The sequence below is a fragment of the Diadema antillarum genome, unplaced genomic scaffold, assembly GCF_040938485.1.
Source record: "Diadema antillarum isolate AM-2024a unplaced genomic scaffold, OU_Dant_1.0 scf00000150, whole genome shotgun sequence".
Lineage (NCBI taxonomy): Eukaryota > Metazoa > Echinodermata > Echinoidea > Diadematoida > Diadematidae > Diadema > Diadema antillarum.
Window position 1 is genome coordinate 459649 of NW_027271039.1, and position 18791 is coordinate 478439.

The 18791-nt window shown below is 43.3% G+C and overlaps 1 protein-coding gene across 1 annotated transcript in view; it reads left to right on the forward strand.

The window, feature by feature from the left end:
* Window positions 1–18791, forward strand: part of LOC139721787 (DNA-directed RNA polymerase III subunit RPC2-like) — a 64314-nt gene that overhangs the window by 15969 nt on the left and 29554 nt on the right. Inside the window, exons 5-12 of the mRNA XM_071633111.1 lie at window positions 11884–12093; window positions 13178–13259; window positions 13745–13894; window positions 14646–14768; window positions 15583–15720; window positions 16048–16209; window positions 18042–18152; window positions 18658–18747. Of these exons, the coding sequence (XP_071489212.1) occupies window positions 11884–12093; window positions 13178–13259; window positions 13745–13894; window positions 14646–14768; window positions 15583–15720; window positions 16048–16209; window positions 18042–18152; window positions 18658–18747 (1066 nt within the window). The remainder of the gene's footprint in view (window positions 1–11883; window positions 12094–13177; window positions 13260–13744; window positions 13895–14645; window positions 14769–15582; window positions 15721–16047; window positions 16210–18041; window positions 18153–18657; window positions 18748–18791) is intronic.

Genomic DNA, 18791 nt, shown 5'->3' on the forward strand with positions numbered 1-18791 from the left:
AAAAAAAATGAGTAAAAGTGTCTCTGGAAACGAATTTCTAACACAGAGATTTTGTTTTTGTTCGATTTTTCTGTATGTTGGTTAGTTTGTTTTTTTACGACATAATACTCGTCGCCTAAAGTTGCGTTTCGTACCGTAGTTCGATACATTCGTATTTTTTTCTTGCCAGAATGAGACGCCAACCCTGTTGCTAGGAGGTACCTACCAGGTATACTGTCAGGTCTCGACACTAGCGGTGGCCCGGGGGCGGGGCCATCAAAAACGCACGTCGGGCACCAAAATTTCATATATGAACAATCGACTCCGTAAAATGCTAAAATAAATGTCGGATATTTGTTTTTATTTTCGAGAAATGAATAACGGTAATATTCGACTTTTATGGTACTAAAATTAATGTCGGGTGTTTGCTTATACTATTGGAAATGAATACAGTAAGATTTGGCTTCCAAAGGTGCTAAAATTTATGTCAGATATTTGATTTTGCTTTCGGAAATGAATAAAGATAACATTCGGCTCTGGTAGATGCTGAAATAAATGTCGCATGTTTGCTTTGACGTTCGGAAATGAATAATAAAAAAATTCAACTCCGTATACGATGAAAGTTAAATACCGGATGTTTGCTTTTACGTTCGAAAGTAAATAGCAATAACAGTCAGCTCCGGAAGATGCTAAAATGAATGTCGAATGATCCCTTTGACGTTCGGAAATTAATAACAATAATATTCAACTCCGAACGACGATGAAATAAATGTCTGATGTTTTATGTTCGAATCTGTAGCAATAACATTTACCGCCGATAGATGCTAAAATAGATGTCGGATATTTGTTTTTAATTTTGGGAAATTAATAACGGTAATATCTGACTTTGTATGATACTGAAATAAATGTCGAATGTTTTCTTATACTTTTGGAAATGAATAACGGTAAGATTCAGCTCCGTACGGTGCTAAAATTAATGTCGAGTATTTGATTTTGCGTTGGGAAATGAATAAGGATATCATTCGGCTGTGTAAGATGCTGATATAAATATCGCACGTTTGCTTTGACGTTGGGAAATGAATAATAATAACATTCAACTCCGTACGAAGGTAAAATAAATGCCGGATGTTTGCTTTTATGTTCGAAAGTAAAAAGCAATAACATTCCCTTCGGCTCCGGAAGATGCTAAAATAAATGTCGAATGTTTGCTTTAACGTTCGGAAATGAATAACGATAATATTCAACTCCGTACGATGATAAAATAAATGTCACATGTTTGCTTTTACGTTCGAAAGTAAATAGCAATAACATGCAGCTCCGGAACATGCTAGAGTACTAGTACATGTCGAATAATTTTCCTATCTGTAATTTGCCCGTTTGCTTCATGGTTGTGAGGGTAGCTCGTTAGCCACGCTGGTCTGTAATTTCATACACAGCCCTGTCGCTTTAAAAACGCTTTGTAATACATTATACATATAGGTCCTAAAGTATAAGATCAGTAACTTGTAATCATTCGTAGTGACGTAGAATGCGTTTGTATTGTAGCAACAGCACTGATTTTCATATTATTATTCATATCAGTTCAATTCTATTTGATCCAAAACCGGTTAATTTCACATGATCGGCATTTGAGGACAATTTATGGAACTGTGCAGAAGTATAGGAGACAATATGCTTAGCAGACGATTCCTCCTTTTGATTCCCCTCTCCCTGTCTCATTCCCTCTCAGCTCACTTTGATCTTTCCTCTCCCCAGCCCACCCGACAAAGAAGAAGTTCGGTACAATACAAAAACAAAAACTAAACTAAACTAAAACTAAAACAAACAAACAAAGGAACATGTGCTAGCTGAATAAATGGGAATGATACCTATGCCCCAGCCAGGCCAAGCTTGTGGAAATTTCCATGAAAGCAGAGTGGATCAATCAATAAGTTAGTGTTGCCTGCCAGCAAAGGAATGCGCGTATGCATTCCTTCACACCCCACCCGTGTTGTAAACCACGTGTAGATATCAATTAGACAGTCTGGCCTGGGAGTGGGAGTGAGCCAGGGACATGTCTCTAGCACTAGTCTTGAGTAAAAGCCCCTTTTGAGTTCCTGTAAACGTCATATGATACTGTTTTGTCTTTCTTTTCGCCTAAAAAAAAGCATATAGCGAACAGACCTCACCTCCCTGATATCACAAAAAATGTTCACGTAGCCATGCAAAAGGATTGATTTATCCCTTCTAGGCGAAAACTGAATTAAATGTCCTTTGATAGAAAATTCGAAATCTAGCATGCCTGGATAAAGACTACCTTGGTACGCTACCGGTACCTTCGCAATGTACCAGGCCAGCTAGAGCCACATGTTCGATCGTTGAGAGTTAGCGAAGGAAGCAAAACGGTGAGCTAGTAGCGGCATACGTACATGTGTACGTATACAAAATGCACCTCATTGGTGAAAGCGTGGGGCTGATCGAATGCATTCTAGAAGACAAAGGCTGTGAACTCTGGCAAATTAATCCTGTTGGTAGTGTTACCGTTAGGTTTTAACAGACAATAGAGAGATTAGACAAAGTCACCCTCATTGTTGATGCATTCTCAGTTTCATTCCGGAATGCCCGGCTTAATTCTAGGCCCTAGTGTTACGCTGAGCATTCCCAGGCGACGGCCGGAATGGGTATAGAATGCGCGCATTCTCGAGTGCATGCCACTGAGATAAGAGGTATTCCGAACGCATTCTGGAATACCAACGAGTGGATATCGATGTCCGTCGATCGTGCCTTTAAAAGTTGTTGGGACCAGGGCTCGCTGGCCCTGTGAGAGATTTGACTTGCAACTGCAAATAAGTAATACAGTTTTGCCTGAAACTTTGCGTTGAATTAGAAACAAACGCAAATTGGCATTGGATTAGTCAAGGTTGCGTTCGATATTTTCCCTACGAAATCGAGCGTCCGCTTAGCAATGAACTTGCTTGCAATAAAATGCAAATTTGCGTACGGCTCGTCGAGGGCGGGAACTTGCATTTGTTGATGCTTAACCTCTCACAACTACTGAAATTTCCCAAGCTCAGTGCTTTCAGATTATGTGCCGTATACCACACGCTATGCGTATCGGGGATTTTCGGATCGATATCGGGAGTTGTAGCGAACGAGTAGCGCGAAACGGTAAATTCGCGATTTTTGTAAGCATCGGGCAGCAATTCTACCTTCATACTTAATGCCGAATTTGGTTCGAAACTGCACTGCTGAGGAGCTGAATCATGTCAGAATTCATTTCTGTAACCTAGAAAATCAGTAAGTGTAATTTTCAGGTCAAAACAGTGCGTGGCCCCAAACCCTCCTATTGCCGATGGCTTCCCCGCTTTGTCTGCTAGTAATATGTAGCACTTTCTATTCCATTTGATTAGTGAAGGTTGCGTTCGATATTTGCCTACGGAATCACGCTTGCTTTTAGCAATGAACTTCCTTGCGTTTAAATGAAAATTTACGTACGGTGCGGGGACTTGCATTTGCCCTCACAAGTCACAGCTGTGCTTCATAAAATTTCATCTCAAGCCCAGGGCGCAGATTGTGTGCCCAAGTATACTCGGACGTAACCCCGGGACGCTCCGCATACACAGTTACACACTGTGGGAGCGTCCTGAGTCAATAGAGTGCTATATCGGTAAGCTTGAAAAACATACACAGTCTGTCACAGATTTTCGCACCTCCGTAGGTTTCGAATATCACGAGGAAAAAACGTACTTTTATAGTATACATAAGATTCTTATCTAATTAATACCCTTCGTTCACCTTGTTCTTGTTCACATTGGTCCAATGATCTTGAAAAAACGTTTTTTTCACGGCCATATACGGGTCCGTAGTCCTAGCTCCCCATCCCATTCACCATTTTCGAAATCAGTATGCAGTACACTGCGCACGTAAACATTCATGTGCTGGCGGAGTCGAAATGCGTTTAGCCTTCTGACAAGGCGTGCGCGCGCGCACCCACCCAGAAAGCAACGCAATATACAGCGAGAGGGTTTGCCAACAGTATGATAAGGCCTTGCCACAAAGCTACACGACTTGATGGCCAGCGCATGCGCACAAATCTCAAATCCATTTACTGTATAAGATGTAGTTCTCCCGAGTTCCTCTCGACCGAGTCGCATTTAACTCATCAAACCGAGCAGAAAGGGACTATTACCAGAACCAAAAGTTGAACGCAGTCAGTCTTCAACATTACATCTTCACCTGTAAGTCTTCATATTGCGGAATTTTTGCGATTTCATATTGATTTTTAGGCGCTATACTTCGCCTGTCATGATCATGTCTGCTACAATGCGCAGCCCCAACACTGCGTGTTGGGGCTGGTCGCAGTTAACTCGGACGCTGCACTACGTACACGCACGCGTCGGGGATTCGGATCATGAGTAGCGAGCGAGTAGCGCGAATTAAACGGTAAACTCGCGATTTTTTTTAAGCATCAAGCAATAGTATATTTATGGCATTTCTTAATTGCCGACTTTGGTTCGCAGTTGCATTGCTGAGGAGTTGAATCATGTCACAATTCATTTCTGTGACCTAAAATACATTTGCACATGTATCAGTAAGTGTAATTTTCATGTCAAAACAGTGCGTGGCCCCAAATCCTGGATTGCCGATGGCTTCTCCGCCTAGCACTAGTAGTAGCACTGTTGTAGTAACGGTAGTACTTACCGGCACTACTGGTGAGTTGCAACTGTAACTTGTCTTGTAGCTCAGTCAGTATGTCTTTCAATCAGGTTCCAGGTCACAACTGAGGGATGCGCGTACAGGCAATCCCTTTTATACCTCCCCTGTAGACAGGGGGGTTAGGGTGAAACCGCTAGGGGGCGCTACTACTACATTCCCCCCCGTTTTATAAAACAAGGGGCATAATAAGAAAAAAAAATTCAACCCCGACCAAAACAAAAACCCAACTATAACCCCCAAATCCCGCACAACCGGGGATCTCGCAGAGCCCCACCCATGGGAATGCACAATCTGACCAGCCCTCGGGGGTCTGCCGAGGGCAGTTCAGCGGGCCACCGCCTAGGTCACTCATGTACTGAGTGGAGGTGCAAGGGACCGTTGATGTTGGGAGGGAGTAAAGACCCTATAGCCCCAACTAGCATTAAAAACAACACCTTAAAATAAGAGAAACACTCCTCTCATGGGATGACCCGAGTCCCAAAATATAAGACTGTTCCTATTACAAGGAACACCAATATACAAATAAAAACCGCTAAAAAAAACATTCTTAAAACAAATACGTGCATAGAATGCAACAGAAGCTTACTAGTTGGCGAACCATAACAAATATGTTGTTTTGGCCACCAAAACCAAAAATGCCTTTAATTTTGTTTTCAAACAGATACCTAACCAAATCTTTTTTTCCCTACAAAATCCTATACAAACTATACTTTATACTTGCGTGGGGGTCTGATCCTCCCATTAGGTTATAAAACTAATATCTAGTGGTGGCAGCCACCACTCTCTTTACAGGTATTGGGCTGTATCAGCTCCAAACAGGCATGGGTGTACTTCTTACACCCAAGAAAGGTGATGGGATCTTCCTCATCGCCTTTTAAAACATACTCCTCCCTAGTGTCCTAACCACCAGGGAAGCTACTCGCCCAGCATACTGGGGAGTTATGCAGGGTAAACCCCTACCTGGAAGGTGTGATAAATCCACCTTCCACAATCACAGGAGAAAGCATAGAGGTGGTTTGTTACACCTCTGTTAACACCTTACAGGGGGTGGCCCTGATACAGTGTATCTATGCCTATCCCATCCCTTTCACCTTACTGCATAAGTAGCGTGGGATACCGCCAAGCATATCCTGGATAAACTTAATCCCAAGATCTTTCTCTGGCTGGTGTATCACACCAGTAATCCTCTTCAAGATGTTTGGAGGGATGATTGCGCGTTTCAACAAGCACACGCAAGAAGCTCGTCCATATAGTGACTGTTCACCATGCATCATTGGGATGCGAACATTCCCAATTTCTAGCCGTGAATGTTGTAGGTGCAGTATAATTCTATACTTACGGAGGAGATCTAACCCCAACAGCATTTCACCTTCGATAGGGGCCACACAAACCTCCGTCAAGAACTCACAACCCCCTAGCTTGATCCGAATGGGGTCTACAATCATACCTGGCATCCTCAAATCACGGCCATCTGCGGAAATAAACACATCCCTGATCTTTTGTGGACAAGGTTGTAACTTTTCATACACCTTTTGGGATATGATTGATATTTCCGCCGCAGTGTCCACCACTGCCTTTAGAGAATGGTTACCTACCTTTATAGGTACTGCAAACAAGGGAGTTGATCTCACCTTGCATACAGCCACCTCATCTAGGGGTGTTTGAGGGTCCAACTCCCTCAAGGGACTCACCCCAAAGGATTTATCTCCATCTCTTGACTGACCTGTATTTCCTTTCTGACTAGAGGGTGCATCGCCTACCTGGTTTACTCCCTCTCTGTCTGGTGACAATATAGGAAATACTGGGATAAATTCAGGCTGGCTACTGCCATCCTCATCTCCAGCACTGTACTGGATATCACTGGAAGGTTGGCCCTCAGTTGTGCAGGTCGGAGCAGGGCCTAATCCTCCGACCCCGAGGAGTTTGACTCCTCGGTTTTCCTGAGTGGCACCTTCTTGTTGTTAGGTCTGGACATATTTGGGCAGTTCCTTTCAACATGCCCTTCCTTTCCACAGTGGACGCAAAGGGGTTGCTGTCCTGGAGAGTTTGGAGCTCCCCCAGGATTACGGGGGTTCTGTCTCTCCATTTGTTGATTCAACTGTTTTCCTAAGGAGGACAAGTTGTCTAGCTTCCTTCCCATGGATCCCAATACGTTTTCCATGGATGCTAGGCGATCCAACCTCTTACTCAGTCGCTCAACAGAGCCTTCTAAATTTGATAATCGGCGCTCCATTGTGGGCAAAGGTTGGCCATTTCGTGTACCTCCTTGACCTAAATGGAAGGGGGCATTTTCCACCCTACAGTCCTGGGCTTCTCCCTCATCTTCTGGGTTGAGGGCCATGGTCTTGACTTGGCGTGGCCTGCCATACACTGCTATACGGGAGTGTTGATACCACCGTAAGGCTTCCACTGCGTCGTCTACATTCAGGGGGTGTCGGTCAAGGGCATACCACCCTGCCTCCTTGTCAGTACACCCCTGGCATAGACGGAGTACCAGCTGTTGCTGCACCGCTCTCTCTGGGACTTCTGGAAATGCGCGACTAGCAAGTTCGTTCAAACGATCCGCCCATTCGCAAAGAGATTCCTCCGCGCTTTGACTGGCAGTGCTGAACTCTAATTGCGCGGCCTCCGCTGGCTCCTGACGATCGAACCGTTTTGCAAAGCGGTACACGACTTCACAATATTTGAGCTCCGGCTCGCGACTAATCAGGAACTCAAAGAAATTGCTAGCCTTGCCCAATAGGCACCAGCATAATTGATCCAAACGCTGGGCCGGGCTCCAGTTTCTCGCATTTGCGAAAGCCTCAAATTTGCGGCAAAACGCCCTCCAATTACCTGTTCCATCGAAGGTAACAGTCTTTGGGAGGTATTCGTAACCCCAGTGGTGTGGTGGGTCCATCCCAGGCCTATCATTGGAGAAGTCATGGGAATCACTTCTCCTGGCAGAGCTAGGAGGGTACCCCTCCTGCCTACCCCACTGGGTTTCATTGTAATCCCATTGCGATGCCCTGCCACCCATACGTGTGTATGAATGCTCTTTGGGTAGGGAGTGAATATTCTCCCTATCTCGGGAGTACTCCCTATCCTTCCAACTCCTCCCTCTGGGAGCTCCACGTCGCTGAAACCTTTTCTGTCCGATTGCTACACCCTCAAATTCTTGGGAGTCGGAGGCAGAGGTGTCATGATCGAAAGCACCTCCATATGACTTCCCACATAGGGTGTCTTGTCGGGATCTATCTTGCTGCACTGAGCAGTGACGCAACTGCCCTGCATGGGAAGATGGGGTCTTCCCCGTTTGATCCTCCCTGGGGGGAGGATATACATCATGGGGGTACGGGGAAGTCCCCCGAGATTGGACTCCTCCCCTTGATGTCTCAATGGGATCAGCAGTCGCAGTGTCTGAAGGTAAAGACTCTTCAGGCTCTAACTGCGGACAGAACACAAATTTCGGGATGAGATCCTCGATCCCTGGAATGTCAGAGGACTCCAACAAGTCCTGAGTGACATTTCCATGCTCATTCCGGAGCTTCAAAATGTCATTGACTTGGATTAACGACAATCCAAGACGTACAAACTCACTACGGGACAAATAATTAATGGGCATCGCCATGACTAGCACTCATACAAACAACCTATTCCCTCAACGAATTGTTTAAAAAAGGTACCAATAACTAAACTAAATCAACATGTACTAATGAAGAAAAGACCTTAAACATATACTCACAGGTATTAACCAATGATATACCAATTACCACAATCTGTAATTATCATAATCAGCGACACATCATTTCACACACAGACTATAACTCACTTTAGTTTTTACTACTCAAACACTCCCAAAATACTACTCAAAACAAACACCAGATACAATTGTAAACATATGTGGCTACTAATTATGAACCTAAAATGGGAAATTACAATTCGTTTCTATTGCCTGATGTCGCTTAAAAAATAATCACAGCTGTTCAGGTCTCACTCCTCCCTTATCACAAAAATAGGGAGGTCACAGTGACAACTCAACTTGGGTAAGACTCAGACCGAGTCTAGGACCCACAAATATAAAACCAGAATAGAATATGACAATGCTAAAGAAATAAATCTGTGCTTGCAAGAAAACAAATATCAAGATGAAAACACAATCTCTTTACGCTAGATAGTTACCGTACAAACACAAAACAGAAACAAAACAATCAGTCACAATTAACTTTACCACCAGTACCAATGAAAGGAACAACACGCAATCAATGTATCATGCGACACACCCGACGCACACCAGCAATACAGCACACGTCATAAGCAGTAAAAACTAGGCCCAAGTCAAATGTGGTTACGGATACAGAACTATTTTCGTATCTGCAAAACAATCCAAAATGACAGTAACAGCATGAAGGTTTATACACTACAGATACTCAAAACAAGTAGTAATAATCTATAGTTCAAACAAACAAATCAAAAGTTAACGAAATAATGTATCAGATACAGTGTACTCACCGGAATGATGTCCTTCAGCACCGCAAAATGATGCAGAATGAATGAGCCAAATTGTAGCACCAGTCAGGCAAAGGACAGTCACACAAACAATTAAAAATTATTGTATAAACGGTTGCAATTCCGCACAGCAAAAGGGAAAATGCAATCCAGTCCTCCTGAGTAAGGGAGAAAATAATGACAGGCCCTCCTCACCAAGAGGAGTGAATGATGCCCACCAACTTCCTCCCTCCTTCCCAATCGAAAAGAAGGACGTAGCACTCCCTCACGTAGGGGGGGGGGGGGATACCTCCCACAAAAGGTGGGGAAATGCACAGACTTCCGCTGCCACTAACTAATCGCGGGGCAAAGTACTCCCGCGAAAATAGAAAAACACGAACGTTCCACGAGTAAAGCAGCTTACAGAGAGGAGAGCACTGGAAAGGGCAAAATAGAGGTAGCAAGGAAAGTCAGAATGACAGTAGAAAATGAAAATGTCGACGCAACAAAGAAAGAAAGAATGAGCGCGACAATAGAAAACGCGATCGAGAAAGAAAGGTGATCACGCTTCGAATCTCGCAGGTTGCGAAAAGTAGGAGAGAGCGCGACAGAGAAAACAGAAGAACACAAATAGCCGCGCTATACGAATACACACTGAAAGGGGAACGCGATGCCGGAGAGGTCCAGCACAACAGGCGCGCAGCTCACCGCAGGGAAATACCCTCCCTCCTTACACACGATGGACGTGGAGAACTGTGCACGCCAGAGCCTGAACACACTGGAAGCTTTGACAGAACGGCTAGCGAGTGCAGTGAATACACACCGCACACACGAGCTATCCGGCAACGCTATCGCGCGAAATATCAGGCAAGTTAAAACTCGCCTGAACTGGGACACACAGGTATACACAGGGATACAACACGCAACGAATACAGTGATATCACGCAACGAATGGGGCAAGGGAGGTCCACCTACCCAAGCCACCGAGACACACGTGTGGAACGAAACACGTGAAACAAATATGACAAATGTAGATCTAGCACGCAGACGACCACCACGCAAATACACGTAACGCGTATACAGGGCTAGACCGAGATCTAGACCTGGACCACGTTTAAAAAGAAAAACGCACCACGCAAACAATGACAATCGCACTCACAAGCTGAAATCACGCCGAAGAATAATTTCAGCAAACACCATCGACAATCAAACTAACAAACGAAAGACGCTTGCAACTAGAACAATCAGAAAAGATGATATTTCAATGAATTTGGAGCTCCCTGAATACAGGTGGGCCTGGTCTAGTGCAAGATGTTACAAATCACGCACTGTCACTCAAACAATCAACACACTCCTCCTCCCCAACAAGCAAAATTACCAATGAAAACGATTACACCAAGACAATTAGACAAAACAAGCACAAGACAAATTACACTACAGGAACAATCGACAAACGTGGACACCGCCAAGCTCCCTCGCGCTGCCAAGAGCTCTCGCCTCGGCTCCGTCGCATGTGCTCCACCCTTCGCGTATCGGTGCGGTATAGGAGTGCAACGCCTGTTGGCGAAAATAATAGCGGCAGCGGAGTCAGCTTAAATTGCGGCTCTATGTCCACGAAAACAATGGCACAGGAAGTAGGACAATTGTCCGTGACGCCACTGTTGTAGTAACGGTAGTACTTACCGGCACTACTGGTGAGTTGCAACTGTAACTTGTCTTGTAGCTCAGTCAGTATGTCTTTCAATCAGGTTCCAGGTCACAACTGAGGGATGCGCGTACAGGCAATCCCTTTTATACCTCCCCTGTAGACAGGGGGGTTAGGGTGAAACCGCTAGGGGGCGCTACTACTACAGCACTTTAGCTTTCTATTCATTACGAAACAATAGTCGCCATTCAACGAGGGACGCTTCGAGACGCATCGGGACGCATCGGGAGGGTAGAGGGAAGGAGCTTATTTTGCGGACGCAGCGAGACGGCCACCAGGTAAGCTCCTTTTCGTACATGCAACGGTCCGTTTGTGAGGGCTCGTCTTTTACAAGTATACTTGGGAGTTAGCCGACGCTTTGCGACGCTCGGCGGCGCCCGCCGACACGCAGTCTAAACTAGTGATTGTACGCCGTCGCTAACCGTCGCTGGGTGTCCTTTGACGTCGGAAATTGTAAGAAATTTGCAGAAGCGTCGCACCGCGTCGCTCGCCGTCCCTAGTTTACCAGGTGCGCCTTATTTTGTTGTCCAGACCCATGTAGGGGTCTTTCCAGTGTTAGACTAGCTAGAAGACTCGGCTGGGAATTGGCATGAGTACGCTGGAGGGGGAAACAAACTTTATGTGTCTGTTTGCATCTGTGTTGTGAGCTTTTCAGTTGATAAGAAATACAAATGATTATGAAGTCTAATCACAAACATATTGTTAATATTATTTGTCCTTGATATCCTTATTTTCATTATGATTATTATTACAATCATCATCATCATTATTATCACTACTGCTGAAGTAAAATTAGACAAATTTTCAATGTTATCATTATTATCATTTACTTGTTAGTATTACTATTAATATCATTAACATTATCATTATCATTATCAATCATCATCATCATCATCATCATCATAACTTTTATACAAATAATAGTGACAGTGATATTATTTTTAGGATGTAACTTTTCTCCCTATGTGTACTCACATGCCAGTTGTATTTTAACTGTTTGATGATAAGGAGATGTGTTTTCCCATTACACCTTACAGAATGCCCATCATGCTGCGAAGCTCCAACTGCATCTTGACTGGCAAGTCTCCCGCGGAGCTGGCCAAGCTGAACGAGTGCCCGCTGGACCCTGGCGGCTACTTCATTGTCCGAGGGACGGAGAAGGTCATCCTCATCCAGGAACAGCTTTCCAAGAATCGGATGATCGTTGAGGTGGACCGGAAAGGGGTAGTCTCCTGCAATGTGACAAGGTACCAGTTCCTTTCTTTCTGCCTTGGAAAGTGTGTGGGGGTTTTACACAGGAGTGAAAATGATTGTTGGTCTGTTGGTCACTTATCTGTAAAAGTGGAAATTTTCGTGGTGTTGAAATTTTCGCGCATTTCGCGCAACCAAACACTAGCGTGAAAATAAAAGCCCGCAAATATTTTTGCTCACCATTTGTTCCTGTGCGTGACGTCTTGATTCCGCGGAATTAAAAACACGCGAAACTCTTCTGACCCGGCCAAGCGCGAAAAATTAGTCACACGAAAATATCCACTTTTACAGTAATCACCTGGTTGTTTGGTCTGTGCATGACAATTAGTATGATACACATACTTCCACAGGATTTAATATTGAAGAAACTTTGCACATACTCATGACCTTAATATGCAAATATACATTGTAGGTTGCATTTCTTTTGTTTACAATTGATTCAGGAAGACATTGTTATGGCAACGATGAGTGTGGCTTGAAAAACATTGAGACCATGCTATGGAAATGTTATTTCTTTTTCTCTTATTCTATTGTTATTGTTTTTTTCCTAGCTGTACCAACATGGAATTTGGCATAATTCTATTCAATAAGATACTGTGGCCTTCAGAATCTTATGTGAATATGTCATTGATTTGTCCTATGGTACTGCTCTGATACACATGATGATACAGAAAATGACAAAGTTTATACATTGGGTGTTGAGATTGTTGCATTGCCAATTTAACTGCACTTTTTGTATAGTGATTTTTAGTGAATTATAAATGTCCATGGCTAAATCCACTTGAATGAAATATATGTAATTATGTTTTTGAACTGAAACAAGCCGTTGCCAAAATCAATTTGCTTACAGAATCAAAACATTGTTGTACAAAGAAGCTGAAAAAAGGACAAAAAAAAAATGTGTATATTGACTATGTTATGGTTTCTTAGTTTTGAAGTCCCTGTAAAATGAATCATAATGCATGTGAGCCCATGGCAGTTTACAAACTGTTGAGGAAGCATGATTTAAAGTGTTGCAAAAACCTCCAGTAGATGTTGGCAACCAAAATAGATATGATATATTTTTGTATTTTGTAATAGTTCCACTCATGAGAGGAAGAGTCGCAGCGTGGTTCTTGTGAAGAAGGGCAAGCACTACTTGAAGCACAACACATTTACAGAGGTGAGATAAAAACTATCCAAATTACATGTATCTCTCTCTCTGCATCTCTCACCCTCTCTCTTGAATGTCTGTAATTTTGTTTTTGTTTTTGTTGGAGTTTTTTTTGTTTTTCTTTCTCTATATCTGTATCTCTTTCTCTCTCACAGATGTTTGTTACTTTCATGAATCTTTAGCTCTCTGTGAAATTTGTTTCATAAACATGAACATTCTGGTGAAGAGTAAATATCGTCCGTTTCTCTTCATTTTTATGCCTCTGCCTGATGGGTGTCAGAGGCGTTATGCTTTCAGGTTTTCCGTCCGTTTGTACGTACGTACGTCCGTCCCCATTTGTGCAAGCAATGAGTAATACTGAGTGGATTTTTGCTTTGTTTATTTTTTTTCCTGTGGTGTGTGTGTATTATGATATTCCCATCTTCCCCATTTGTGTACCCAATAACACAAGTAATATTGAATGGATTTTTTTCCCTTTGGTGTGTGTGTTTTAGGATATTCCCATAGTGGCGGTCTTTAAGGCCATGGGGATGGAGAGTGACCAGGAAGTCGTCCAGACCATCGGGACAGAGGAGTCCACTATGATCCACTTTGCCTCAGACCTGGAGGAGTGTCACCGACTGCAGGTCTACACACAGCTACAGGTGGGTGGGTCCGCAGGTTTTGGGTTCAATACCACGGGAGGTGAAGGTGCACCGTGGTGAAAAGAGGGTCAAGTGATGTCCCATTTTTGCTGTCATGCTTGGATGAGTTCTAGTCCAGAAGGGAACTCATCAGTCAGTCTTGAGACCAGGTTTTGTTCTGATTCTTATATGGTTGACTCGGAAATGCACCACTTTTTAAACCTACACGTACATATACATATATTATGTGAAACAGTGTAATAACAGGATTTTATTCACAATTAAGGTCTTTACGTCTTATTGTTGTGTTTTTTATTCTTCTTTTTGAGGCAGGGCAGTGTCAAACAATGCTTTAAACAGGATATTGCCACATTGTGGGCTGAAATATTTTACTTTTACACACCACTGTGTGAGACAGTGTCTTAACCCGTTGATGACTAGTCATGAGTATACTTGGGCAGGTGTCTTTGGGAAGTGCGTGTTGTAGCCAAATCATCCCAGCCTCAACAGGTCAACAAGACTATAATGTCAGAATATTTTCTGTAATACTGTATCATTTGAATGATCACCCATCATGGGAAAACAGTGTCAACAACAGAATCTTGTTACAGTATTGGCCCTTTGCTATTAGTACACCCGTAAATGTATCCATCGACAGTTTGAAACAAACATTGTTTTGTAAAGGGTCACTATGTCACACAGTGCAAGCTCCTATTTTCAGAATGAGGAATCACAGTGTGAAATCAGTGTCTCTAACCTTGTTGCTTGACAGGCCCTGCGGTTCATAGGGAGCAAGGTCCGGCAACGGAGGATGTGGGGAACTGGCGGTCCGAAGAAGTCCAAGGTGGATGAGGCCCGCGAGCTCCTGGCCACCACCATCCTGGCCCATGTACCGGTCAGTTCTAATCTTTCTGCAATAACAGCCTTTGTGCAAGTGCCCTCATGATGCAATACTGAAAGTCATGCAGAAATACTCATTGCTACTTACATGTATTTGACAGTAAATTGTACTGTTTTCTTTTGTTGTTGTTTCTAAAAAATGCTACCAGTTTCATGAAAAGTATGTCTTTTTCATTCCCATATTGTACTGCTACAAATATACGCCTATATTGCAAGAAATGTGTAAAGTGCTGTTTCCCCCCCCCCCCCCCCCCCCCCCACGAAATTACACATTTTTAGTCCTGAGAGAATACTGCAGTGCTATTTTATACATGGTTGTCATTTATGGTCATGAGCGAGGAGGGCCCAATGCAAGTGTCTCAGCATAAGGACTTTTTGAAATCTGATAATGTGATGATGTTATGAGTTGGTAGATTGTCTGCCCCATACACCCCTCCCACTCAATGGGTCAATACTGAACAACTCAGTCGGTTGCCTTGAGCAATGGAATAGCTAGGATTGTCACACCAGCAGGCCTGCCAGTGCAAAATGTATCATACATGTGTCTCTTTGGTTGTGATTTTGTGCCCCGCAATCCTGACATTGTTTTTGTTTTTTTCTACAAATATTTGCCCCAGAATGCTTTGGACTTTGTGGTTATGATATTACTCTAGTATTTGAATTCCATTTTCTCATATTCTTGTATTTCCTTTACTCCACTTCACTGTTTGTTGCAGACTTCTTTTTGTTTTGTTTGCTATGATTTGTTTTCTGTTTACATTTTCTGCTCCTGCTTGATGATAATGCATCTGTTTCCATGACAACAACAGGTGGTCCAGTTCAACTTCCGTCCCAAGTGTCTCTACCTGGCCCTCATGGTCCGCCGTGTGATTGAGGCCCAGGGTGATGCGGTCAAGGTGGATGACAGGGATTACTATGGCAACAAGAGACTGGAGCTGGCAGGGCAGGTGAGTCCCACTTCTCCCGGATGCACTTCAAAGTTTAAAACTGTTACTGTGCCACTATGTAAGCTCCCTTTCGCTACATTATTCTGACACGGCAACACATGCATGATTTTGAAAAAAAAATAAAAATACTATGTGTTTCTATCGTGTAAATTCTTACAGAAGGAATTTTGCACTAGAAATGCATTACAGGAAAAGTGTAGAGAAATTTGCAGGCTTTGCTGTAATCAAGATATTCAACAAAGCTGTGCCTATGACCCATTTAATATACACAGTGTGTGCTCCCTGTCTGACAAGATAACTTTCTCTCTCTCTCTCTCTCTCTTGCAGCTGATTGCCTTACTCTTTGAGGACCTGTTCAAAAAGTTCAATGCCGAGCTGAAGAAGTACGCCGACCAGAACATTCCGCGGCCGAGGGCGGCTCAGTTCGACATCGTCAAATACATTCGCCAGGACCAGATCACGAACGGACTCGTGACGGCCATTTCTACAGTGAGCCCTCCCAGCAGTAAACATCTACATCCATATTGATGTGCCCCATTCTGTATTGTAAAAGATCAGTGGGGTTGAGGACGGTTTGATTTTGCTTCAACACACATTTCCCACAAATGCTTGCCCGAGTATACTCGGGACTCATCCTCAACGGGTTTAATGATAACTTTACTCCTTGATCCACTGTATTTGACCCACTACAACAAAAGGATCTGAAAGTCAGGGAGGATGAATTTCTGAAAACAACATGACATTATTCCCTTACTCTTCCACTTTAGTTTTATATAAATACGACTCATAAAAATATGACTTTATTACATAAAAGTGATCTAGCGCATGTCGAGTGGTTTAGGAAATCAGCGTTTTGAGAAAACCACCTTCAAAGTTGTCCTTCTGACGCTATCGTGATCAAGGGGAGGCAAGACAGTTTTCACCTCTTGACAATAGAAGGTACAAAATGTATGTTCCTATCAACCTCCGGGATGTTCATTCAAGCATGCATAACGCCAGCGATTAACGTACGGCCAATCACTAAACAAGGATGCCACGCACTGACCAATAAGATCACTCCCTCGTTACTAGGGGCAGAGTCTACCTGCAGCACTAAATCCAAATCTTCAGACACGTTTCTGTTCCGTTGAAAGTCGGGAAATTATGGCCTAGAAAATGCTAATTTCTTGCCTTTCCTTTGGTCATATAGCTTCGGAATTTCAGCAGACGATAGATGATACACTAGCCGACAAAATTATGCCAAAAGCAGAAATCCGACTGTTTTGAGCAGTTTTGATGATCTGACTTTAAACTTGATTTTCTGGGCTCAGCCGTCAGCGATGTTAGGATCCTTGTGATGTAGTGGGTCAAATATATGAGCTGATCACCATGACATGCCGTATTTGTGGATTTCAAAAGTACCCCGAAAAGTAGCGAATTTAATATACGAGGCAAATCTCTCATTTGAAGAAGCTACACCCCTGTAGACAATGCCAGTGTATATCTTGGCAATCAAGGACTTAAAAACCAAAGATATAAAACACCTGTTAATTGACCCTGGCCTAATCTAAGCATCAGTCACTGCCATTGGGGGGGGGGCACCCACAAGAGGAGGAGATTGTTTTCGTTTTGGCATGGGTTAATGTTGCCCCATGGTGCGTGTGTGTGTTGACAAACTTCTACAATGCTCTCCTTCTTATTCCTGTATTTTCGTTATTTATGGGTCAAATTTTTTCGTTCGAAATTCAAAACGGATGACTATAGAATTTCTCAATAGAATATAAAATCTAAAACTTTAGAAAGAATAGAAAAAATTGAGTGCACTTTGAATGGTCTGCCACAGGCAGATATCCTTATTATGCTCTTATGTAATATGACAGCTGTTGCAGTCATTAAACCCTGGCTTGGCCTCCAGGTTTGCCACGCCTGAGTAGAAAGTTATTTTGCAGTGGGCAAATACATCTACTCCTACTTCTCAAACGAGGAATCGTTAGGGGGGTATAGCACCCCATCAGCTTCGTTTGGCGATGGGGTCTCGCCTCAAACGGGGGTTTGACGGCATGATCTGACATGGAAACAACTTTTGACCTCTTAACTAGCATATTGTCATTGCTTTTCTTCCCTTTGAAATCCACAGTCAAATGACTTGATGATTTTGGTGTAAGAAGATGAGGCCTGTATGTGCTCTCCAAGATGCACCTCCCATAACATGTGGTTGAATGTGTGCATCCCTTCTGTTTGTTTGTTTGTTTGTTTGTTTATATGATGGTGAATTGTTTTCAGTGTCTGATGGCTGAAGTTGTGGACTGATGTTTTGAGGTGTATCTTCCATTCGTTTCCAGGGCAACTGGTCGGTGAAGCGTTTCAAGATGGAGCGAGCCGGTGTGACCCAGGTCCTCTCCCGTCTCTCCTACATCTCGGCTCTTGGGATGATGACCAGAATCTCTAGTCAGGTGAGGGAAATAGCATGTCTGCCGCCCTCTATTGTCCACAGGCAGATATGATTATATATTTTTTTTCTTTTTTTTTTTTTTGTTTAAATGTAAGTGCGCTTCATTCATCACCCATTGTTTGTTGTACAGTTTGTGATGTTCATTGTTTGCCACTTACTCTTTATCAATCATCACATTGCATTAGCTACATGTACAATGTATAGGTTTACAAGCATTTTAAATGTTGTTGAACCTTAACAATGTTATAGGTTTAATAGCAGAGGTGCCCATGAGTATGGTGTGGAAGTATCGTATTACTGACTGACATGCTCTTGGGAGCATAGACAGTGCAGAATGAGAACCTCTCTTGGAGTTCCACCCATAGTCAGATGAGCAATTATTTTGTTCTGTTCTGTCTTACACTGCTTGGAGTGAGTGTTTATTTGCTAGTTTGTGTTTGTTTTGTTTTGTTTTGTTTTTTATACTCTTGCTAACTCTCTCTCTCTCTCTCTGTTTTCCCTTGTAGTTTGAGAAGACCAGGAAAGTGAGTGGTCCGCGTTCCCTGCAGCCGTCACAGTGGGGCATGCTGTGTCCTTCAGATACCCCAGAAGGAGAGGTGAGAAAGGAGTACCAGTCTGTATACTAGTACTGTAAAAGTGG